This window comes from Pyrgilauda ruficollis, unplaced genomic scaffold (assembly GCF_017590135.1).
Source record: "Pyrgilauda ruficollis isolate IOZ18807 unplaced genomic scaffold, ASM1759013v1 scaffold106, whole genome shotgun sequence".
NCBI lineage: Eukaryota > Metazoa > Chordata > Aves > Passeriformes > Passeridae > Pyrgilauda > Pyrgilauda ruficollis.
Genome location: NW_024508766.1, coordinates 1,940,055 through 1,965,366, shown reverse-complemented (window position 1 = coordinate 1,965,366; position 25,312 = coordinate 1,940,055). Strand labels below are relative to the sequence as shown.

At 42.6% G+C, this 25,312-nt stretch overlaps 1 protein-coding gene across 4 annotated transcripts in view; it reads left to right on the top strand.

Annotated features, from left to right (window-relative positions):
• NRG1 (neuregulin 1) overlaps positions 1-25,312 on the top strand; it is a 171,299-nt gene that overhangs the window by 67,472 nt on the left and 78,515 nt on the right. For 2 of the 4 annotated variants that reach the window (XM_041470810.1, XM_041470791.1), the window contains exon 1: positions 7,009-8,249. The exons of 1 other annotated variant lie outside the window; for it this stretch is intronic. In XM_041470810.1, coding sequence (XP_041326744.1) covers positions 7,622-8,249 — 628 coding nt within the window. In that variant the 5' untranslated portion in view covers positions 7,009-7,621. Of the gene's footprint in view, positions 1-7,008; positions 8,250-25,312 lie in introns of those variants that run through there. One more of the 4 variants, XM_041470800.1, reaches the window with a different exon arrangement.

The window sequence follows — 25,312 nt, the reverse complement described above, 5'->3', positions numbered from 1 at the left end:
GGTACAAAAATAATTCTATTTATACAGAAAAAAAAAAGGTGGAGTAAGTACAGTCAAGATATTTCAGAGTGATGTGTATCCCATTGGGATCTTCTAAAAGCCTCTGCCTAAATTAAGCCCAGATTCAGGAAGTGCTTTGGACCATGGTTTTGCTATGAGAAGTCTCTTGTGAAAAGACGAGATCAAGACTTCAGAACTCTGGAGCATGGTCCTATTCTTTTTCTTCCAGCCTAGGACTGGCTGGTACATATAGGTATTTACAGGACCAGCATAAGAATTAGGACTGAACAATGTTACTACATTAGTGCAAGTGACAGAACAGAAAAAGAAAAAGAGAGACAAGGAAAAAGATGATATTGCCACCCAAACTGTTTATCATGAAACCACTGCACTATGCTCCAAAAATGCCTTCTCAGTTCCTGATTAGGCTCTGGTTCAAAAAGGCACTTAGATTTCTGATGTGGCCCATCTCTAATCAGGAAGGCATTCACCACTTGTTTAACTCCATGCACACTTAAGTATTTTATTAACACATTTAAGTATTTTATTAAGGGGTAATTCCTTGATTCAGGGTTTTCAGGACCTTGACTCAAATTATTATTGTCCAGTGACTCTGCCAGCAGTCGGAGCACTGTGAATACAAAGGCTGACAAGCACAAAATCCTGCATAGCTGAGCCTGTGCAGAATAGCAGTATTGCCACTGTCCTATGAATATCCATGAGGAATTTTTTCTGTCTGAATAAAGTGGTTCAAAAGCACAAGTGCAGTACTAAGGTAGGTGGGAGTGAATGACCAAGCCTGAGCCCTGTGACTTCACTGCTGTTCCAGCCTACTGCCACAATGTGAAAATAAATAATCACAACGGCCCCAGCAGGTTTGCTGGAGATGCCAGTGACAAAGTGAAGGGGGTGTCAGACCTGGGGAAAAAAAACAATCCCCAAACAAACAAATTTTAAAAATATCTGAATTGCACATGGATTTTCTCTGCTTCTGCCCTCAGGCAAAAGAGCCTAGCAGAGTACATTACTTGTCTTTGCACCTCTTAAATGTTCCTTTACCACGTGGTCAAGATAATTACCATTAGCCTGAACAGTGGTGGGGCCCATCCCCGTTTTGTGACTTAGCAGAGGCTGGGGAAGTGAGTCAGTGCCATTGATGAAAAACCCTGACATTCATGATTTCATGTCCCATTTCCGTGTCTGGTGTAGTGACACTAGCTCTGCTTTAGAATTGGATGAAAGAAACTCAGTGTCTTACATTTCACTTGAAGATTAAAAGACTCAGAACACCTTGAAGTAACAGCCAGTAGCTTCCCCTGAAGTAACAGCCCATTTTATGGCAGTTTTCAGTTTCAATTACTGGCTGTAGCTATTTAAAGTATGTACTTTTCTTAGAACGGTCATTGTGGTTGTGTTGTTTTTTTTTTTCAAATAACTGTCTCTGCAAGACACAACTATTGGACTTACAGCATGTAAATGCTTGGTGTAAATGTGTACATGTGATGCCAATACAGAAAATACTGCTAGAGAGGCAACATGAGCTCTCCCAAACTTTTTCAGAATCACTGCTGTTTGTTTGTATACTGTTCTTCAGACATTTCCAAGTAACATACTAGTGTGAGGACCTGCTTCTGATACACCAGCATCCAATATATCTGGTTTGGCTTCAGGGTACAAAGAGGGTTAGAACAGCTTCTTCATGTCCCCATCTTTTGTGTTGTCTGAGAATAGGGGGTCTTCCCACAGCAGTCCTTTATACCAACCAAATTAAGCTATGATTCTGCTGACACTGACATATTTAGTCTCATGTCTATGCTGAATATATGCTTAATTTTATTGTTCATCTTTTCTTGCCTTTTATTAGAGGCTTGATCTCCTCAATCACATATGGCTGCAAACGGGCAGAGGGTTTAAAACAAATAAGGGGAAGAAGGTGATAGAAGTGGGCAGAAGCATAAAAGCAGTACTATCTTCTATGTTATATTTGCTTTACATCAGGTGAAAAATAGGATGTTTGTGTGCAAGTGACAGTTTGTCCCCTTTTAATATTTGGAGTTCAGTGACAGGACCAGTATAGAGGCAAAATGAAATTTTCTCCTTGTGCCATTTGAGCTGAGAGATGCGGTTCCTAGTGTAAGGGCTTTTGGAAGGACTCAAAGAATGCTGGCATCAGTCCAAGGGAAATGGATTATGGAAGGGAGATTGGTGAAACACTGAAAGGATGAATAAATTAATCATTTTCTACCACGTGTGATGGCCCACTCTTCCCACACCATGACTGCTGGCAGTAATGTCGCTCATTGGGCCTCATCACTTGCTTTGGGTCACTCCTCCATCTTTATATAGTGCACTTATTTAATTTGAAGAAAGTGCAATCAATAAAAAGCAATCCTTTTATCTTCCTCATCAATCTCTTCTTAATGAACATGCACTTTTTTTTCTTCTTAGATTCTTAGTTACGATGCTTTTAATTTCTCAGTGTATGGTAGCAAAAGGGGTGCAGTCAAACACATGATGGAGCAGTTGGTGCTGCATCTTGCTGGTTGCTTCTTACTGAAGAATGGGCATGTTCTTAAGGGAAACCGGTTTGGGGAAGGGGGTGCATATCACTCATCCTACAATGATGTATGGTCCTCTGAGTATTCTTTCTTAAGCTGTCATACAGCAAAGCCATGAATAACCACTTGTGAAGAGGTATTTTAATTTCCTAATGTCCCAGCAGTTGCAGGACAGTAGATAATTCTTATGGAATCTTTTTGTGGACTACTGAGACTTTAAGGAGATAGATATTTTAAATCCAATGGCTTCCATGAGAATGACTCACCAAGCCTACTTTCCAGAACTTTCAGCAGGTTTGGGTCTTATTATGGTATGACTGAAGGGTCAGCTGAGCTAAATGGTACTTGTGCTCTAGTTTGCAGGATGATGTTTGTCGTAATAACACATCTATTCACATCTTTGTGGCTGGCCAGAGAAAATAGTCCTCTGCAGTTTGAAGTCCACCTCCTTTTAGCACCCATAAAACTGGTGTTTTGTGTTCTTTCCTTGAGCCTTTTGGGAGTGAAACTTTGCAAAAAAAAACCCCCTTGATTCCTTGCAAAAACACTCCATGAAATAAAATTACAGTTTTCTAAGGCTCTTAGTTTCAACCTGTTATTTGGCAGGAGTCCAAATCTCAGTCATAGATCAGCTTCATTAGTGTAGACTCAAACTGCATTTTCCTCTAAGCCAAAGAGACCCAAGCTACGTGGGAATCAGGAATAAAGCTTTGCACATGAAGCTAACCTTATTGCAAACAGGCAAGTAATTTCCTTCCTTATCCTGCTGTATATACCACCAATGGGCTACCCCAGTAAAACGTCGTTACCCTCAAGGTCGTGCTCCCACTTGATTTCTTCCAGGCTTCCCTTCCTATGAGCCAGTTGCTTGTTCTTCGCAGCCACTCATCTCCTTCAGAATCCGTGTTTAAGCACAGCATGCCACTGCTAGCGTGTCACTGCAGAAATGTAAAAAGCTCAAGCCTGCAGCTGCAGGATAAAGCATTTCTGCGTTGCTTTGGGGGCAAGAGGAACAGGAAGGACCCCTGAAGTCAGTGACCTGTACCTACAGTTCATACTTGTATCTTCAGACCCAAAATGAGAGATCATCATCAATGAGCTTTTACTGCAGCTTCGAGAGCTGACTGAGAAAGTAATGTCCTCCCGTACCCACCCTGACGTGGTAGGGCGCACGAGGTTTCTTTTTGGTCCCGGGAGGAACCAGCCCGCAAGGTATAGGATTGCAGCACGGCAGGCTGTGTTCTGGCCCTGCCTTTGGCCACCTGTGGAGTGGGGCCAGGGAAGCTGGCTGGGCGATGATTCAGCACCTCCTCTCGCCCTTCTCGTCGGGGAATAGCGGGAGCCGCCGGGCACCCCGAAGGCGAGGACAGCGTGCTGGGTGCCTCCCGCTCTCCGCCCCGCAGGCCCCGCAGCCCCTGCGGAGGTGGGGGGCTGAAGCAGCTCTGCAGGCTTCCCTGCGGAGCGGGAGGAGGGGGAGGAGGTCTGGGCACAGCCGGCTGCGTGATGCTGAGGCAGGCAGGCTGCGCGCCAGGGCTGGAGGTGCGGCGGGGGAAGGGACCCGCAGCGGAGGAGGGCACTGCAGCCTGGCCGGGAGCCAGGGACCACGGGCACGCTGCGGCCGCGGAGCCGGCGGGGGTGTGCGGGTGTGCCTGCCGGCCTGCCGGGAGGAGCTGCTGCGGGCGGGCTGGGCCTGCCGGTGGAGGAGAAAAAGGCCAGGAGAGATGCTCTCCAGCCTCAGTTTAGCCGGCCGGGCTGGGGCAGGAGCCGCTGAGAAGAGCTCATTGCCGGTCCGTGCGGCAGCAAGGTGTGAAAGAGGGCGGTGCCCCCACATGCAGAGGAGCCTCTGAATGCGTCCCCCGTGCCGGTAGCTCTGTTCAGCTCTATTCAGCTCTATTCAGCTGTGCAGTGTTTTGTGTGTTCGGTTTAACTTCGTGGCAACCCTTGTAAGGAAGGTACAAGGCTCCACGTTCGTTTCTGTTCAGCGCAGCACCAGGAAGATGTGAGCAAAGCAGGAACATGATTTAAAGGAGGGCAGATAAGTGTAGATAGGATGGAGGGTCACGAAGATTACCGGAGATTGAATGCAGGCAGTTTGCCAGGAAGACCAGTGCAGTAAAGATGTGGACAGGACTGGGGATTAAGCACAGGCTCAGAGAAGTGTCAGCAGGGAAAATTCTCTGACTGGAAATAGGAAGGTTGAAAAATTAGACATGGATAAAGAAGGAAAGCCATTTTAAAAAATTTCTGCCAAGCACACAGATGCTGCCATATCTCATCTGTGCGATGAGTGGAATATTCCCAGCTGGTTCTCAACTTGCACTCCACTTTGAAGAGTGATGCTGTAGCTTCACACTTGAGGAACAAGTTCGGGGTGCAAAAGTGTGTCTAGTTTCCCCAGATTTATCAGTTAATCAAGTGAAAGGTACATCCTTTCTCTAGAAGCTGTGCTTACTTGTAGGCACAGACCACCACACCTGTCATGGCAATGCTGCTGTTTTGTTACACTTTCTATAGAGGTTGTGTTCTTAGTGCTGTTTGAAATGGGTTTTGAGATACTCAAGAGAGGCTGCACTGATGCAGGATATTACCAGCAAAAGGGAGCATGTGCTCTGTAATAAGAGAAGTCACGTATGTAAATATGCAGTGCAAGCTGTTCGTTCTGTCTGAGGTTGCTGATCACATCATTAACCTAAAGACCAGACACTTCAGTGGTAATGTAGGCTAGATTGTAAGATGATTTATCTTCTTACATTCCTTCAGAGAGTGTTATCACTAGCTGTGCTTTAAGGTAAATGCTCCAAGCACTTGATTGTAGTAGCATTGTGATTACTTCAGTTGGCTACGACCGCCTCACAGGAAGCTTTGTGATCAGACATCCATCAATTAGTCCTTGACATGACAGTCTGTAAAAACACTATGGGATTCATTGAGATTTTGATAAATCTTTTTCATGCGAATGTTACTAATGTTCCTGTGGAAGCAGGGGTGAGATGGGAGTGGAGTTGGAGGCAGAAAGAGAACATGGATAGAGCCCGATGCCTCTTTTGACACTACCAAAAATAGATAACTACAAAGGAATTTACCTTTCATGTGCCTAAACAAGACACCAACAAAAATTAGTTCAGAGCAGTTTTTTGCACTTGATTCTTTGTTTCCTTATGCATCCTGCAGCCATTTGTACTAAGGAGAAATGGGGATTCTCACCAGCAAAACTTCAATGCAAATGCTTTCATTAAGTTCAAAAACCTGGAAATTGTGTTATAAGCACCTTGCCTTTCATACACATCTTTATTGTTACACGGGTGTATTTTTCTGTGAGAAACAAAAGAGATTGGGAATAGATCTGATTCTAGTCTTACTTTCATTATGTTAACTGGACTGTTGATTTACCCCTGTATTATACTGCACTGGTGGAAATGGTAGTGCTATGTATTAGTAACAGTGAGAAATGGCAGCCAAATTTAACGAAGTGTAAGCCTTTAGTTAATAAAAATAATAAATAATAAAATAGTTTTTCAGGGGTTTTTGTTTGTTTTTTTTTTTTTTGTTTTGGTTTTGTTTTTGGGTTTTTTTGTTGTTTATTTAGTCTAAGATGGGGTGAGGATCTATTCTAGCAACATGTGAACTCTTGAAAAGTGCATTCGGGAACTGACTTTAGTGTGAAATCTGGGGTTTTTTGGGGTTTGGAAAAGGGTGTGGAAAGGAGCTTGGAAAATAGAATTTTAAAAAAAGCAAACCTCTTTGCAATAACTTGAATGAAAATTTATCTGAGATGGGAATGGCTTGGGGTTTTTTATTTCCTCTGCTTGATCTAAGATGCGTTCCTGCCCTATTCCTAGGAAATAAAACTTACTCAGGAGCTTGGAAAGAAAAGCCATCTCTAGGTGTCGGGCAGGGAGAAACTGCTTCTGGAAAGAGGTCTTCCCCCTGGGAGAGATCTAATATCAGACTAAGCGAGCCCAGTCCAACCCAAAGAGCTCCCACCGACACCCAGTCCTTTCTGGAGGACTTTGCCATCGATGGCCGCCGCTGCCTCTGGCCACGCTTTGCCTGGAGAGAGGCAGTGGGTGGGTGAGCATCTCCTGTCCGCTCCCTCCCTTTGATTTGATGGCCTTTATTCCTCCTAATTGGATAAAATAGGAAGTCACTGACAGTCCTGCGTTGCTGGGTGTACTGATATCGCTCAGAGCCGCCCTGCAGAGTGCGGGGGGTGGGGTAGGGGAGGAAGGAACGAGTCTGTACATCAGGGAAACGGGGAGAACGGAGGAAAGTGAATGAGCGCTCAAGGAGGACAAAGAGGGAGGGGAGATAAAGGGAGTTACCACCGTCTTGGCATCGCTCTTGCTTTCAAAGCTCTCTGTAATGATATTGTTTGCAGTGATGCTCAGACAGCGAGCACCTGCTGCTCTGTAATGATTCAGCCTCTTTCAGCCGCCGCTGTAACACGACAGGATGCTGCTGCTACTGTCACTTCTGCCGTTGCCGCTGTTGTTAGAGATTTTGCTTTTGCTCCTTCTACCGCATGACAATTGTTTTCCTCGTCTAAGCAGATACCAGCCTCAGATGCTCAAGGTGAGAGTCTTGCCTTTCGCTCTGGGCTACTGGTTTACTTAATCTGGTCAGTTTGTTCAGTGCTTGTGGTTTTCTTTATCTCATGACCCTCCTTACCCCTATTTTGTTTTGTTGTGCTTGCTTTTGGGGGAGTGTTTCTTCCCCCTGCAGAGGAACTGGAATTGCTTGAGAGGCGTTTAAGGAATTATAAAAGTGGCTAGCAAACAGGAGCTCAGTAATTGCAAAGCTATTCTCACTTCAGAGAAGCAGAGACAGTGACAGAGGGCTTGGGGGCACAGGGACTGAGGGGATCTAATTTTTCCTGTGCATTACTCCTCTCTCAGTTTGGATGATGTTGCTGAGCTTCAACCTTTTATTGACTTCCACTCTGTGATTTTTGCAGAGCACTGTGACTATTACTACCGTCTCTTTTTGTCTGTGTCTCACAGTAATGGACTGTGATAGAGTTAAGGCCTTTTGGAGGTGAGCTGTTTGAGAGCTGATGCTTAAACATGTCTGAAGTAGCTGCCGACACTTTCCCCAGCCCCTCAGCTCAGCTGAGCCCTGATGCGTCCCTCAACGGGCTCCCGGATGAGGAGAACATGCCGGGGACCCAAAGAGAGGACAGGAGGGTCCAGGGGATAGCAGGCCTTGCCGCAACCTGCTGTGTGTGCCTGGAGGCAGAGCGACTGAAGGGCTGCCTCAACTCTGAAAAGATCTGCATCGCCCCTATCTTGGCTTGCCTGCTTAGCCTTTGCCTCTGCATTGCTGGCCTCAAGTGGGTCTTTGTGGACAAGATTTTTGAGTATGACTCTCCTACCCATCTTGACCCTGGGAGGATAGGACAAGACCCAAAGAGTGCTGTGGATCCTACAGCTCTGTCTGCCTGGGTGCCTTCGGAGGTGTATGCCTCACCCTTCCTCGTACCTAGCCCCAAGAGCAAGGCTGAAGTGACAGTGCACAGTGACAGCTCACTTGTACCCTCCAAACCGTTCCTCCAGCCTTCTCTATATAACCGCATCCTAGATGTTGGGTTGTTGTCCTCTGCTGCACCTTCGCTGTCACCACCCGCCCTGGAGCCTACCACAGCATCTCAGGCGCAAGCAACAGAAACCAATCTTCAAACTGCTCCAAAACTTTGTAAGTAAAAGCTATATGTTTCTTTGCAGTTTTTTCCCTTTCACAGAAAAAAAAGGAAAAGTCACTTAACTGTTCTGTGACTGTCTACAAGGAGGGCATGTGATTGACTTGCAAAGCTTAAGCATGCTGAGACAGGTATAGCATGGGTTGCCTCCTGAGAACAGCATCTAGAGTGCTCAGAACTTAATTCTGAGGTATGCAGGACTTCATCTGGGATGTCTGTAAAGGGCTAGTACCACCTTTTTGTCTGCATCCACTTGTAGGGAAGTACGTGATTTGCTTCAAGGGTTTATCTGATAGCTATTCCACATAGTGTATTTTCCTTATAAATTGGCTTTGTCTGCTGTGCTGGATCTTCCATGTGTGTTCTCTGCAGAGCATTTCTGGTACATCCTTCCTGAAGTTTGTGGCTGCCAAATATCCCTATCATCCTCATGAAACTCTCAGAACAGTGAGAAAAAGCGACCGCAGATTTGAAGCAGTTAGAAACTGGGAACTATTAATTTAACGTCTAGTTTATGATTTTTCCCTTTCTCTTAAGAGCAAAGCATACATTTCTCTGTGTCTTTCCCTGTCTCTAGGAGCTGCTTCTTGTTTAACTTGTTTCTCCTATATTGCCTTACTGCCTTTTGTGGGGCATTTCAGGAGAGCATTCTTGCCGATGTAGGAAGAGGCAGTTTCCAAATTAGTCTTTGCTCAGCATAAAAATAAATAAAAAAAGGTATCTATATTATTTTCTTGGTAATCATAAAGCATCAAAACGCTGCATTACTGAAGTGTCGTTTCTTTGACATTCATGGTTTTAACCCACCAAATTCAAAGCAAACCAAGCCAGCAATTCCTGAGCTGTGTAAAGCCGTGTAACTCTACTAAAAAAGAAGACAGCACACTCTTCTGCTGAGAGCACAGAGCTGAGGTTTCCTGTGGAAAGCTGCAGTGATCAGAGTGAAAAATTGCATTCCTCACAAATTTCCTTGCAGGACCCCATGTCATTTATTCTCCCTCATGCCTTCCCTATAATGCCGCAGGTTGGCACATTGAAGATGGCACATACTGGACCTCACCCTGCAGCTCTGAAGTCACCAGAAGTTCACCTCTAAGTTTAGCCCCCCTGGGACTGAACTTAGTATAGATATGTGGTATTTTGATTAAATGTAGCATTTTAGGCCAACCCCCTTGCCAGTGAAAATGAGCATAACTGCAGGGTTTCAGAAGAGGTCCTTTCAGCTGAGAGTCAATCTTGAACAGCAGTTCCAGAAACGGTGAAAGAAAGTTCTGAGTATTCCTGTAGAAACCCTGCTGCCTTTTGCTTAGATAATGGGTGGCAACCATCCTTCTGATTAAAAGTAATTTGTCAGATGGAAACAGTCTAATAGAGAAATACTGCTGTACCATTAAATGACAAGGGGCTTTGTCTGTGGTATTACTTGAATTAACCACCTTTGCAGTTAAAGAGAACTATACTAAGTGAGCTTTCTTTTAAATATTGCTGATGCATAAAATCTTTTTTGTAGTGCAAACATTCTGACATTAAATATATGACTTTTTAACACATTTTGCTTCATAAAGTGACCAGAGACCACTATTCAGTCATAATTGCCTCAATAATCCCTCTTGAATTTCCACATATGTAGCAAATCTTTTTCAAAAACATGCTTTACTTCATCTCTGAAGTAAAGGCAGGGGTGGAGTGGTACAGAAAAGATTCTTTGGAGCTGTCACTGACAAAAAGCCATTATCTGCATTCAGAGCTGCTCACATCTGGGAAATAAATGGTGGTCCAGAAGTTGGGTGATTAGGTTGAGAGGGGTTTTTTGATTTTGATTTGGGGGTTTTGTGTGTGTAGGAGTTTTTGGGGTTTGGGTTTTTTGTTTAATTTGGCCTTATTTTTTAGAGATAAATGTGTTTTAAGTCATTGTAGAGTTCCATAACTACAGACTGAAAGGAGAGGGAGAACTGGTAGCAGATCAAGTTTGGTTTGCTCTAGGAGAGAATGTTGCATAGACAGAATTTATTCTATCTGTGGTACATAATTCTGACTATGGAAAGCATCTCTGATTATCTGCAAAGAAAAATCAGAAAATCTAGCTGGAAAAATACACTGCAGAAGGTCTGCCTAAGAATTCCAAGAGGCATTAAAAAAACCTTTTTGGACAGCTCTTAAAGCACTGTCATGGGGTTTTTGAAACAGCTGCATTTCAAACACATCATTGTGTTTTATGTAGAGCAAGATTTGTTGAAGAGGTTGACAGATTGCATCAGTGCTAACTTTTTTTTTTAATGCCTTTGACAGCTATAAAATTCTCAGTGACATGGCTTGAAAAGTAGCATCTGCAAATTGGATTGTCCCTTCTTTTGCCTTTCACTGTCCTTTTTTTCTTTTTAGGCAGAGTGAGGTAATATGTTCCCAGAAAGTCCTTTATGTGCTGATTTTTTTTTTCCAGTGCAGAAATAATAATAATAATAATAATTAAAAAAAAAAATTAAAAAAAAAGGCACATTTCATCTTCTGTGCTTGATGTAGTTTCTGAACCTATCCCCTCCATGGGTTTCCAGATCTTTTTCTCTTCTCCTCTCTTTTCTGTCTTACTCAGCATATTCCCCTTAAAGCTGTATCCTTCAAGGTCATAGTCTGCAGAGGGCTAATTGATTCTTCTTTCTCCTGGAGCCTGGAAGAGAAAGCAGAAGAGAGACAATCCTGATAATTGTGTCTGGTGTATTAGATTCACGACTGGTCTTGTTCCTTTGGTTATTCTTTGCCCTTTATCAATACAGAAATATTTCTTTCCGTTTAGCTGATCTTTTGTATTTTAATATAATTTTTCCTTTGCTGAAAGAGAAAGGTGAATGTTTTAAAGCATTCCCATATTTAGGGAGCTTGTCAATCTTAGCATAATTACACCAAAGATATTATTACAAGCAGGATATAATAATACACCCTAACCTACAATCTCCCTCCCTCTGAGAAGACATGAAGATTGTAGTAATGCTAACTCAGTTCAGAAGCTAAATTTCACTTGTTCTAACACTATCACCTTCAAACACAATTCCACCCTTTATCCAGGCTTGTTAGAGATTCAGTTCTGTAGTACTGAAAAAAATGTGTTTCTGTAACAATAGCTTTTATATATCTGCAAAGCAACCATTCCCCTCCCTTAAAGTCTTCCTACAGCCCCCTCTTTCCATTTAAGATTTCCCCACAAAACTCCCAGAAAGGCCCATGTGGAGCTTGCCTTTCTGGGGTGACAGCTCTGCCAAAACAATGCAGCACTCCTGTGCTTTGGTTCTGCCAAAGAGGCAGAGGCAGAGCAGAGGCAGTGTAGGTCTTGGCAGGCCAACACAAGCAGGCCTTGGCTGTGGGACCACAATTCTTATAACTTGGTCAGGTGCCACAAAGCACGCAAGAGACAGGGCAGGAGACAGACCACAGTGTGATTTTTCAGGAGTGGGTTTCCCTGAGAGCAGAGCATGAGGACCCTCAGAGGGCAGGGTCCAGAGGATGCACATGACCGGTGGCACATCCACACAGCCCCTGCATCCATTTCACTTTTGGCTTCCCTGGCCAGCTCAGGTACCATGTGCTGATGTGCCAGCTACACATATGCTGTGCTGGTGGCCAGCAGGTGATCAACAGACATGTCTTCATCTCCTTACATGGACCTGTGCATGTTGCCTGGGAGGCAGGCAGGACTCCTTCCTATCTCACTTGTGCTGGCCCTCGCCTAGAGAATGTGGCAAAGTGGGAAAATTGTTCTACATTACTGTCAACTACCTCTAACTACTGTAGTGACAACTCCCAGTATTTCTGATTTCTCTACTACTTCAGGTGTGCTGGGTCATTATTAGCAAAGGATGCTGCTTTCTCATCCTCAGTGGAAAAAGGTTAAAAGATTGCTTCTGAAGCCTGGTAGTGGCTGTTTACCTCAGTAGTAGTCTCAGCTCCCCTTCTAATTTGACAACCTGCACTCCAAGATTAACAAGCTCCCTAATTATGGCAATGATTTAAAGCATTCACCTTTCCTTTTTCTTTCAGCAAGGGAACAATAATATTACCATACAAAAGGTAAATGAAAAGGAAAGGAATATTTCTGTATTGATAAAGGCATACAGTAATAAAAGAAGCGAGACCAGTCTTAAGCTGAGGCACAATGGCTAAATTTCTTTTTAGAGCTAGAGATGGGGAAAATTGAATAAAAATTGTACTGTACCATGTATCATATCATAAATATTCCTTACATTTTTTCCCTGCCTTTTTCACTTTTTCACTTTCATTCTTTCTCAGCTCCACATTTGATGTCCTTTCTCCTATTCACAGTAATTTGGGAAGGTCTGTATACTTTAACTTGATGGGCAGGCTAGAGGGAGCCTGGCCCTCCACTTAGAAGTGCTGCAGCCCTCTAACTTCAATTTAAGGACAGAGGGTTTGTTAATAGAATCTTCATGCAGGGTTTGTTCTTATTCTTGAAAGAGTCTAATTCTGACCACCCATCCTCTGAATTTCAAATCCCCATCGCAACATGATGCAAGTCCATGCATGGTGACCTCTGAATGTGTCAAGGTCTGGGATGTCTCAGAGAGCTGCAGGGGACTGTACTCAGGGGAGGGGAGAGGAGGTGATACAGCACAGGCTCTCTACTTCAGCCTTTTTTGTGCTCACTGTTGCTCTGCAGGACAGTGCCACAGGAGAGTTTGTTTTTTCCCCAAAACTTGAAGATACGGGAACTTAAAGCACCTCCTGGTCCATTTCTGACACAGTACTGAATTTCTTTACTGATTTTTAAGTCAGATACCTGACTTAAGTCCTGCATTAGGAAGCTAGTTAGCCTTCAGCTGCATATCCAGCATAAAGGGGGAGACCTCCCCACTGTGTGATTCACAGAGGCTCTAGATGGACTCTAACAGGAGTCATTCTCTTTCCCCATGGGTCTACAGGGAGACTACCCTTGCAATTCAGTTTCTAAGTTAAATATCTACTACACAATATGAGGAGTCATTTTGAAAGCCATGAAGTTCTTTATGTGTCCTGTGGATTAACAGGATCTTGTCACAGGCAAGTTACAATTAATCATGGTTAAGATACCAGACAAGTTTTGAGCCTAACTTAGGAGCATAGTAAAGGGATGCTGATCTCAGTAGGCCCAGGAGACACAACTAGGCCTCCATTAACAAGCAGCAATAAAGCAAGTGCCACTGTACTGAGCCAGCCAGTCTGTATTGCTCTGCTCTTCCAAAGGTCATGATGGCTCCTAGAGGTATATACTTGTGACAGCAGCACTCATGGGGACTGATGGGGTGAGATGCATAAGATGCAGCAATTTTTAGGGAGTTCAGGTCCATTAAGCCTTTCAAAGCAATGAGATTTCCCCTCCTCAGTCCAGTTAGCTTACACTGTCTTTAAAATGTCCTCAACTAGCACAGTTTGCTCAGACAAATTTATTGTTTTGTTTCTTTCAGTATCTCTACCATCCCCGTTTTTAGCTTTCATTGATTGCACGGACACAGTTCTTCTGTTTAGCATGCAGCAAACTGTACAAATTGGTCTTGTGTTTCTTTCTCTTGGACAAGCACCCCAAATTCATGGCTTTCAAATTTTCCTCATGGGTGTGGTTTTGCTTTTGTGAACCATTCATTGTGCACAGAACATGGTGGAGAAAAAGCAGTATTTCCTGGAGTGTTTTTTCTTAACAACAGACTGAATTTCTCAGTACAAAACAGTAGTCTGCACTTGTGTTTATTTTTTAAAGCTTCATTTTGCTTTGGGAACTTCCCTGAAAGTCGTGTATTTGTGCTACATGGAGCCTTTTGCATGTTCTCCCTCCTCATTTATACACAGATGCATGTGTGAATATGAAGAATACAGTAGATATGCAAAGTATATGGCCATTATTTCTTTACTAAAAAATTACATTTGTGACTGTTCTGCATCAAAAGTTTCTAAGCAAAACTGATTAATAATTGATGCAATTACGAAATTCAGGATTTGGATTTTCACTGCAGAGGACTAAAATTATCCTCTTTCCATATCTGTTATATTTTTTACACTGTTTGATTTACTGTTAATGCACTGCAAATAAAGCACACAGCAGCCTACCTCAGATTTGCTGTGCCTAACTTCTGGTTACAGAGAAACCTTGGGGAACTTTCTCTGCATCAGATGAGAAAGCACAATTTGGCTTGCTGGAGGCTAAGTAGCAGGTTAATTGTGGTGCAGAGCTAGGATGATATAAATGAGCGTTTTCATCATTTGCAGTCTTGCTAATGGAAGTGCAATAGATTTGCTGCAGAAATCCAACTCAGAATCAATAGCAATGCAATGAGGCAGCTGGTTCAGGGAGAGCACATGTGATGCCAATCTGCTGCAGACAGTACCTGGGCAGAGATTGCGCTGTCTCTCTGTCAGGAAAGGGGAGACAGACCTAAAAAATGCCATAGCAGGTGATAAAGGAATTTTGAAAAGAAAATGTTTCACCTTGGATGGGTTGGAATTAGGAGAAAGGGCTTTATCTGACTAAGGGAAGAGGTTTGTTTTCTTTGAGGGATTCACATCTGTTTGGACTCAAAGTTGTGTTATTGTTACACAGTACTAAGTTAAGCAACAACAGAAGTCTTGGTGCTTCATGTCATGTTCAAGCGACATAAAATCAAGGACTGAATCATGGTGTGTACTTTGGAGGTGGATAGGTGGGTTTAGAGTATCTTCTACCAAAGGCTTCTGCCCTCTTGTTCCCCAGGCAGACCACAAAGAGGAGCAGGCCCTGTCTTATGTGAATGTTTTTATATTAGGCACACTGGCTATCTTTACAGTTTATACTGAAAGGGGACCACTTTCCTGGAGAGTGAGCACTGTGAATCACATCTTGGTCTTTCGCTTTAAAACATCTTATGAAGTACCAGACACAGTAGGAAGTACACATGAAACTCAGGAGCCGGAGTGTGACCATTGTTCGGCAATTAGGGAGCAGCAGGGGAGAAATGCATTATTTTGAGGTAATATGAACTCTGCTTATTTGCACCCTGATCTGTCTCGTCCTTCTCCCCCATTCACCACAGAGTTTTAGTCACTGAGACCAAAAAAACTATTTTAGCTGAGGAGGAGTGTGCAGGAACAAATCCAGTGGGACATGGCTGGCCATCACTCAAGGCTCCCCTAAGCTAAACCAGAGGCAAGGTCCATTCAGCTCTGGACAAGATCAGTAGTATTTCAGCATCCATCTGTTACATTTGGTCCTGTAGCAACAAAAGCCTTATTTCAATGTATATCTTCTCACAAGAGTATATTCAGCTTTTTCACATATGCTTTCTCTACCCCCTCCCCCACTTTTTTATATCTCTGCTTCATCCTGGAACTTGCTGGGGATGCATTCTCATAACTCACACAGCTTTTTATTTTGGCAATGAATATTGTCTCAGTTTTTGAGATGAAAGGAAATCAATACTGGGTTGGTAGTTACATGGCACTGGAGGGAGTATATGAAGCTGTGATCTTAAGCATGATTTGTGACATAGTTCAGTATTTGTATGGAATTCCTGAAAGATGTTTGAATTTTACAATTTCTAACAGTCAATTAATTCATGTGATTAGACAGATCAAAGTAGAAAAAAAGAGTATCAACCTCATTCAAAAGTTTTTCTCATATAAAAAAAAAGAAATATCTCTGAGCTCATAAAAGATTACTTAAATCTTCTAAGGAGGTAAGTGGAAGAGAGTGTAAGGCTACTGGAACAGCATCTTGAGGAGAGAAACTTGGGCTTTTCCCTATATTAAATTATTCTGGATAATTAATTTAGTATTTCAGCTTGAATTAAATGGCCTGAATTTTCCTTGGTATAAAGGTTCTCAGATCTGTAGCCCTGTAAGACCTATAAGGGCGCTGGAATGCACATGACACAGTGTCACCCCTACTAAGGGGTCTTCCAGTTGTGGTGTGAAATCTGAGAGCAAGACATTGTCTGCCTTTTCCCCTTTTCTTGCAAATCTTTTAAATAAAACCACCTACTTTGACTTTGAAAATATGTGTTTGTATTCTGGCCACTCGTTCATTTACACCTTTCTCTCCTAGATAAAAAAGTTATTCCATGCCATATGTTTCCCACTCACAAAGGTCCATATACATTGTAATCAGCTCAACATTAGATAAGCCTTTTTGACAGGGTAGGCTGAATTCTAGGATTCTCCCCATGAAGGAAGTTGTTTCCAGTCCATGAATTATTTCATCACACTTCACGCTTTCTTATTTTTCAGATAACTAGAGACATAATTTTGATGGTACCTAGACATGGACTAGTCCAAAATCCCAGCAAAAGACAGTAAAACCTACTCATTGCCTCGATCACTGTTTAGAAGTGTTCAGGATGCATAAAGTAGCATGAGTGGCTTTTTAATATTTTAAAGTAGTCCAGTCAGAGCAGAGGACCAGTGACTCACACATGCAAGGACACTCACTAACCTGCTTCTTGAACTCCCAGGGTTGCATACTGCTTCTCACTGGAATAATAATTCTAAGGGACAGTCAAGGGAAGAAAAGACAAATATTGCCCAGCCATGGCAAGGCTATGTGCATTTTAGGAGAAGTTTCAGCTCCCTCATCCCCCATCTGGTCCTACTCCAGATGATGTTTTCAGCAAGTCTTCTTGGGTGAACAGGAGGCCAGCTCAATGATTTGAACTGTGCAGAGTTCCCCTGTACACTTGACTTCTGCTCATGGTTTCAACAATTTCTCCTTCCATGCCCTGCTGACACTTCTCCCACTGCCCAAGGATCATTTCGTCACTTTGCTCTACATTCCATTTATTATTCATTGCTTTGCCCTTCATTCAGTTCATTATCTCAACTTCTCCAACATTTGGTTCTTCCTTCCAAAAGTGGAAACTGTCCTACTGCATGAATTAGTGGGTTGGAGGGTGTTGGTGCTTGCTTCTGTCTTCCCAGCTTAAAGATACTTTGCCTATGGATTCTTTTTCATTCCTGTCCTATAGTAGATATGCTGAATGGAATTATCCTGATAGGATTTCATTATGCCTGAGCATCTTTTATAGTAACAGGACATGAGAATAATGGGGCATGATCATAGACAAGAAAGTCACAATGGCAAATAATGTCAAGATATCTGGGATTTTTAAGACATTTTCGTATTTTCAGAATAGGCTTTCTTGGGCTGTGGGTGTGCTCAGCAGGACACTTAGCTGAGCTGTCACACTTAGTGTGACAGTAATAATGCTTTAGCAAGGGAAATAAAGTAATAATGCCTTAGTAAATAATAATGCCTTAGCAAGAGAAATTAAGTGTGTCAGGGTGAGAGGGACAGGTATAGGGCAATGGAAGAATGATCATTTATGTATCTGGTCTGAGTTGATCAGAGAACCAACCACTGAATATGTTGTTATGGTTTCAGGAATTAAGGAGTACAGGATCAAAAGCAAGATGAAGGGCTTCCTGCTGTGTTGGTGCAGGATCTTGGAGAGGCTTGAGCTCTTACTTGCAAGAGCAGAACATCATTAAGTAGCCAGGAAAGGGCCAGGAAACTGCAGAGAGTTGATTGTAGCTGTCAATCACAGGAGAGCAGGGGTGGTCTGATATTTTCTTGACTGGATAAAAGCATGAAGAATCTGTCCTCCAGTGCCACAGGTATTTACAGCCTGCGTGGCACTTGCAGCAGGTCCAAAAGCCGCTTTTCCTTCTGCTGAGGATCTGAAGTAGGAATGCAATCATTCCCTCTGTTCACTGTGCATTTCTAAGGGATCCTCTCTAGGGCAGATCATCTTGCCATCTGGCCGTGCTGAGTGCGCACTTTTTGTTGATGGAGAGATCCAAGGAATTGCCCTTCACACCCTGCTTTCTCTAGCCACCCCAACGGCTGGAGCTGCTCTGCTTGTGCTCCAGACACTGCAAAGTATCTGTTACTGAATCCCCTCCCATCACTTTGTTCAAAACCCCTCAGTGCACCCCAGCCTTTGCCTCATGGAGGTTAGTCAGCTTACCCTTATTTTTGAAGGTGTTGATTTAGTATAGTATTAATAGATTTTGAATGTCATTATTGACAATATTTGCAAATTTCTCCAACTGCATAATTTTTGGGATATAAAATTGTGACTGCATTCTCCTTATGACATAAAGAGGTTGTGTTTCTGGATTAAAAGACCAATAAATGCATTAGGACACAGACTTTTCTTCAAAATCAGTTAACAGAAAGGCACCTCAAAATTCTCCTTTGGTTTATAAAATGGCATCTGGCCAGTAAAGCCATCAAAATGGGATTTGAACGTGTGAATGTTTAAGAACATGGCTAACAACCTTTTTGTTGTCTGCTATCTCCAAGCATTTGAATTTGTTGTGCTGTAGAGATTAATAGAGGCCTCTCATATAAGTAGCTTCCTAAGCAACCCTGTAATTTTCCTAATTGTTGGTAATAGATTGCTTAATGTGTGCAGTTTTTCCTTCTCCAAATTTGGAGGAAGGATTAAAATTATGTGTTCTGTAAGTGTATTCATATAACTGTTACAAGCCCAGGAAGCAGATTTGCTAGCTGTGAATCAGAGGAAATACTGGTTCACAAAAGCCACTTAGCTGGACAGAAACTTGCAGGGGAGGGAGCTGAAGACAAAGAAAACAGAAAAATATTCTGATGTTTCCTGAGCAGGACTGAGATCCAGAGTGTATTGCATGTCAATATGCCCAGGTTCAAAGAAGAATCTAAATTTACTTGTCACTAACATACCTAGCAGCTTCCCCAATTTGCAGAATAATATGTGGCTGTGCTTTGCTCTTGCTTTTGCAGATTATCTGTAATGCCTTCTCAGGGGTGTTACTGATACTTTCAGGATGCTAATACACATTGATTTTTAACAAACGGGTACACCAGCATTACTGTGTGATGTTAACTTACATTTAATTCGTATATTGGTTTTCATACATTATTCTGTTTTACAAATGATGATGACATAATGGCATTTTTTTTCTGATAATTGATCAAAAATGATGACTTAGCAGAAACTCAGACACAGTATTCAAAAAGCACTATTGGGAAATGTTGGTCAAGTCATGTAAATACTGCCCCTTCAAAAGAAATATTTAAAATGTGACTCAATAGAGAAAAATCAGACAACTTGATCAGGACTTCTGTGTAATTACAGGTCACATAAGAGAAAATTTGGAGTGTTCAGATCTGGCAGGAAAATCTGTATCTTGAGAGACTGAGCTGAAAATAGATTTTCCAAGCTGGAAATTAACCACATTTCTTTTAAGAATAAACATGTTAAACTGCAGGAATTTTTCCTTTGGGGGTTAACTAACCTCCATCAACCACAGCAATGTCACCAGCAGTACCATATTAACTTGCTACCATTGCTACCTTGTTTTGTATCCCAATCTCATCAAGAGAAAAGCTTTAGCAAATTCACATCTTTCCCTCTGGTGAATTTGGTTCGATGGAGATTTCTTCAGATTACAGCAATTACTTGAAACAACTTTTTACCTACACACTGACTCTAGTTTTCACTGAAAACTACTGGGCAGTTCAGCTACACTGACCTTTGTTTTACCTTGTGCTGAATTCAGGATTGGAAATGCTGTCTACCTTTCCAGTTGTAGCTTGACCTCTCCTGGCTTAAATGTAAAAAATAGAAGAAATGTTGGGATGATAATTTGAAACTTTAGAACAACGCTTTGAAATTTAACACTTAATCTGCTCTGAATTCTGCTTATTTAAAAAGCATTATATTGCATCCTCATGGAGGTCCCATAGGGTGAATATTCCTGACGTATAAGAAGACTATGTAGCAGAAGGGCTACAAATCTAGTGATATTTGTTAAAGTATGAGAGTTTCTGGGGATGTTCACTTGTTAAGAGAGCTTTTAAAATGGTCAAATTGCGACTTCCTATGTGTAATCTCAACCTCAGTCTTTCCTGTGCTTCATTTTCTTGCACTGTTGATGATCTGCCCTTCTCATTGCTTGAGAAGCCTTCAAGCTGGTGCTGCTTGTAATTCTCAGCAGACTTGGCCCAGAGTTCTGCTCCTTAAGGCAGCTCATGTTTTGAATTATGCATACGTCCATTTCAGAGGGGCTGCATTTCATGGCTCCTTTTTGGAGGTGCTGATGTAAGAGAGTTTAAGTACTGTAGTGACACTTTTCATTTTTCATGTCCTAGCTCGGTTAAGAGCAAGCCTTGAATTGTGTCATTTTTCTCTCATGTGACTGTTTAATCACCTGAGAGAGCACCAGCCAGTTTTGTGGTAAGATTGATTACATTCCCAACAAAGTGCTTCCTTCAGCTGAGCGCCAGGAAGTAGCCAGTTTAGCAGCTAATGGGCTTCAGTCTGATGTGAAAATGGCGGCTGTGATGGAAATGTCACTGCAGTTCACGCCAGCCCTTTCAGCTAGGCTGCATCCTGAACTGAAACGATTGGAGGCTGCTTGGGTTAAAGATAAGGGGAGATACTCCTAATCTGGACTACACAAAGCTGTGCTGTGGAGGCACATCACCTCCTCCTTGGAAAGTGTCAGGGCAGCGCGTGTAGGAATATCCAGACACGCAAGTGGAGAAGGGTGTTGCTGCAGGGGTAATGATGACCTTGTTTTGCCCTGTTAGTCTTTACAGGACTGGTGCCATGAGCTGTGCAATATCAGTGCTGGCATTAGCAAAGGGTGCTCCAGGATCAGATGGGACCCCAGCTTTCATGGCATGAAATGGAGAGAACCAAAATGGAGTGATCTTCCATTTAACCCCACTCAACACACGTTCTGACAGTAGCCGACTTTCATATCCATTACAAGACTGGGAGAGAGCTAAGGAAATATACTCACCAGTCTCATTTTACACAGCATGAGTCAATAATAACATTGTAGGTGACAGTTTACAAATGTTTTGCCTTGCTTGGATGAATTCATAGTCTCTGAGTGCCAGCAGCCCCTCTTACAGATGCCTCTGTGATTTACCCTGTATAACAGAGGAAAGCCTGGCAGCACCTCTGGCAGCACCAAGAGTGAAGTCCCCCAGACTGAGAGGCAGCTGTGCTCCCTTTAAGCAGTAACATCTACTAAGGAAAATCCAGGAAGAAAGAGTAGAAAATTCACAAATAAAGGGCAGTAAGTATAGACTGATACTTACAGGAGTGTGCATAAAGACACAGCAAAGTAAAAATCATTCTGGAATCCTTCTCTTAGCAAGATTTTATTTTCTTTTCTCTTTTTTTTTTTAATTTTATTTTTCATTTCTGAAAATAAATATTGCCTAAAATACATAGGAAGACAATAAGTCTTCACTGTTAAAATGCATTTCTGGCATTTATTGCTAAAAATGAAAGAAAGAAATTCAAACAAAATAAGATCCTGACATTTCAAGTCAGACTGTTTTTCTGTCATTGTCACAGAACATAATAGACTGTTGGCTAATGGCTCCCTTCAGGGGAAAAAAAAGAAGCAATGTTGCTCTTCTTCGACAACTGACAAAGTACTAGTTAACCAAGGTCTGGTGATCACGTTTCCCTATGTTGAGAGCTTTGAGTGTTGCAGAATAGCTGTTCACCCTTTAGCTGAACCTCAACTAGCTGCAGGGCCTGTTTGTTTGTGTTTATATCTGGTTTCTGGTTTTGTTTTGTTTTGTTCATTTGTTTGTTTTTAATAGAGATTGATTGCTTCTTTCCAGTCTTGGTTAGTTTCAATTTTTGTACATAAATGCACAAAATCAGATCATCATTTGATTGAGCACTGTCTGGTCCAATGGCTGTTTTTTCAGCCTGTCCGTTGTGTAGCACAGGCTCAGCCCTCAGTTCCTCAGCCACTCATGAAGCTCCATTAAACTTAGCAGCCCTGATGGGCACAAAGCAAGGTTGCAGGCATGACCTTCACACCATCACCTCCTGTCACTGGCCAAGGGATCTCTGCCTGGGCAGCAGTCACCATGACAGTGCTTATGTCCCTTCTTCTCCTGCTTGGGTTGGAGGAGGAAGGAGCCCACACTCTGCCAGATAGAGTAGCACCGCTGTGGGAGCAAGAGGAGCTGTGAAGGGCCTGCTGTGCATCACCACACCACTGCAGTGGTGACAGGTTGCCAGCCTGTAGCTAGAAGGGCCATCAGTCCTACAGTACTCACTGGGGAGGTTGTAGGTGTCCAATGGGTACAAGGATAGTTCCAGCTTAACAAGCAAAAAGGCATACCCTCTGAGCAGGAGAAGAAGGGACATAAGCACTCTCTGAATACCCATGAGACACTTAAAGGCTAAGTGCAATTTCTTTGGCAGAAACCGCCTCCTTGCTTGTCAGGCCTGTCCAGAACGATTTTTTAGCTTTGCCCTTCACTATTGTCATTAATATAATAAATAGAGGATAATTGCTTGGTTTGAAACAGCTCTGTTTCTGCTGTGTAGGTGGGGAAATGATGCCAGGAACAATCCTTTCTTGTCCTGCCAGTTTGTTTTTCTCTGCAGCAGGGTTATATACTGCTTCTGTATAGATGCTGCTGTTAGCAAGAAGCAACCCAAGCATTGCCTCAGCTAGAAATGCTAGATTGATTACATTAGATGTGCTTTTTTCCCAGTGTCCTGCATGAAATCAGCTCCAAAACAGGTTAATACTGTAGCTTCAGAGTGGAAAATGCCAATGTTAATATAGGGTTTGTTACAGATAGACAGCTTGGTACAGAGCATAAATGCATGTGATTGGATCACTGCCAGACTTGTGGAAGAGAGGTCAGATGAAGGTTTGGATGGGATGATATCCCCTATACCAAACTTAGCATGTGACCGTTTGCTGGGATAACCCAGGGAGCTGTATCCTCTTTATATCTGAGCTCAGCTCTGCTGTGATGCTGTTTACAGAAGACTGAAACACTTTTTCAGCCATGATCCAAATTATTGTGCTGCTTCACAATTAGGACAGGACACCATGACAACACTTTAAATCCCACTTGAAAATGAAACATGTCTTCTGGAAAGCATCTAGCTTAGAACTGCAGGGAAATTACTGGAATCAGACCACATGATGTCTACTGCAGGACAAAAGCCTCTACATGGTCCTTGTGTGCTGCAACAGATGGATCATAACTTTTTGGTACAACACATGATAACTGAAAGGTAGCAGGCCTCTGCTCCAACATCAGTGATGATGGAAAGGTTAAGGGATTTTTCATGGCTCTAGAGTTAAGAGTTCAAGTTTTACTTTGCTTTGTGAATCTTTTCTCCAGTGGTCCACTGAGCAGAGAAGAAACTGACACTACCACAATATGAAGCCAGTGTACCGCCTACATGAGGCTGTGGTCCTTGACTTTCTGGGGATTGATGTGCAAGTGAATGAACAAACCTTTTCCATCTGTCTTATCTCAAAGTGCCCTTGGAGTTCAGTTTATGAGTGTTGCTGCATGAACATTGTGGGCTCCCACTTGGAAATGCTGTGGCTGGTACAGGTCTGCTCACAGTCAGAATGGAGATTTGTGCAGAGTTGGAGTGAATGCTTGGTTTGAAAGGGTGTCCCAAGGGGAGGACAATGATGTTGTTCAAGGAGTGCTGCACAGAGCCTTACATCATGCTCCCATATCCCCCGTCCCCATGTGCTGCATAGCCTCTCATTTGTGGCAGCCCTCTGTTGTAAATTCACCTTCCAGAGGCAGCATTTCTAGAGCAAGATTGTGGTTTCACACAGTAACCTGGAGACGCCTGAAGAGTAAATGACCTGTTGCCCTTTAGGTGAAGACTGGTGCTAAGCTACCAGCACAAGGATGTATACTTGGTTGATTGTTCTTCAGGACTGCAGGCTGTGAGGAGGTCCCAATCCTTCTTCAAAGAATGATCATGTCAACATAATTAAATTTTCAGGGTCAGGATCTGATAGTTCTTTTAGATATTTTTCGGGCTTTTGCACCTTCTCAGTTCACCACTTATATCCATCCTGCACCCCAAGTACTTTTTGGTAAATATGAGAGGAGTAGTCAACTGTAAGGTGGGAAAACAACATCTCTGTATCTTCTGTTACTGAGCAAGGTTGCATAGTTTGTGCAGTGCTGCAGTCCACAAGGCATGAGGCAAAATGGTGCACACTTCTTAGACACCAAACAGTAAAAAACTCTTTGGCTCACAAAGTACCAGCAGCCAAAGTGATGCTCTGCCACGTGATACACCTGTTTCACATTCAGACAGGGGCAGAAAAAAAACACACTGTAAGCTATTTTTTACTTTTCCAGTGAGTTGGTGGATGTGGCAGGGGGCAGATCTGTCATAAGAGTTAAGATCATTAAGGAGGAAACATACCTAATTTTTTCAGAGCTAGTTTTACTATAGTGCATGTGCGAGTTAATGCCTGATTAATGAAGCTGTAATTTTAGGCCTGACTGCTAAGCTTTTACCAAACACACTGGAACAATCAAGCACCTGTTTTCATTTACTTTGTTGGAATGATCTCTGAGGCTCGTGTGGACTTCTACGTGTATTAAATCTAAGTACCTGGAAGATAATTGAGAAACATGTATTCAGCATGCAGAAGGTGGTGGCCTTATATGTTATGGCCCTGTCTTCTCACCCTTTCTTAGAGAATTGAAAACCCAAAACCAAAAACATCTGTAGTAAACAAGGTTAATTATCCTCTTACGTTAAGTGATACTTATGATTAACTGTCTGTCTCCCAACCATCTTCATCTAAGTTCTATTTCCAAGGCAGGTTTTTTTTCTCTATTTTTTTTAAGAGGTCTCTTGCATCCTGAAGCATTTCAGTGGTATATTGTTTCCTGTTCGCATGCCTTGTATCATGTCCTGGTTATCTGACGCTTTTAGAGAATGACAGGGAAGCTAAAGGCTCTTTATCTATTGCCTTGGGGGATGGCTAAGACTCCTTTTGCTTAGAAATTCAAGGTCTTTACAGGGAAATGGGAGAATTGCAATGGCTTCTCACTGGGCTAAAATTACTATATTGTTACAGAGATTAAATAGAATAATCCTGAAAGTCCCTAGTATATTAGCACTGCCCAATTCCAGCTAAGAGCTGCTGGAACAGTATTTCCAGGGGGCCATCTATTATTCATCTCTCTTTTTTTCTCTAAAAGAAAGACCATAGACCCGGAGTATAACTAGTTTCACTT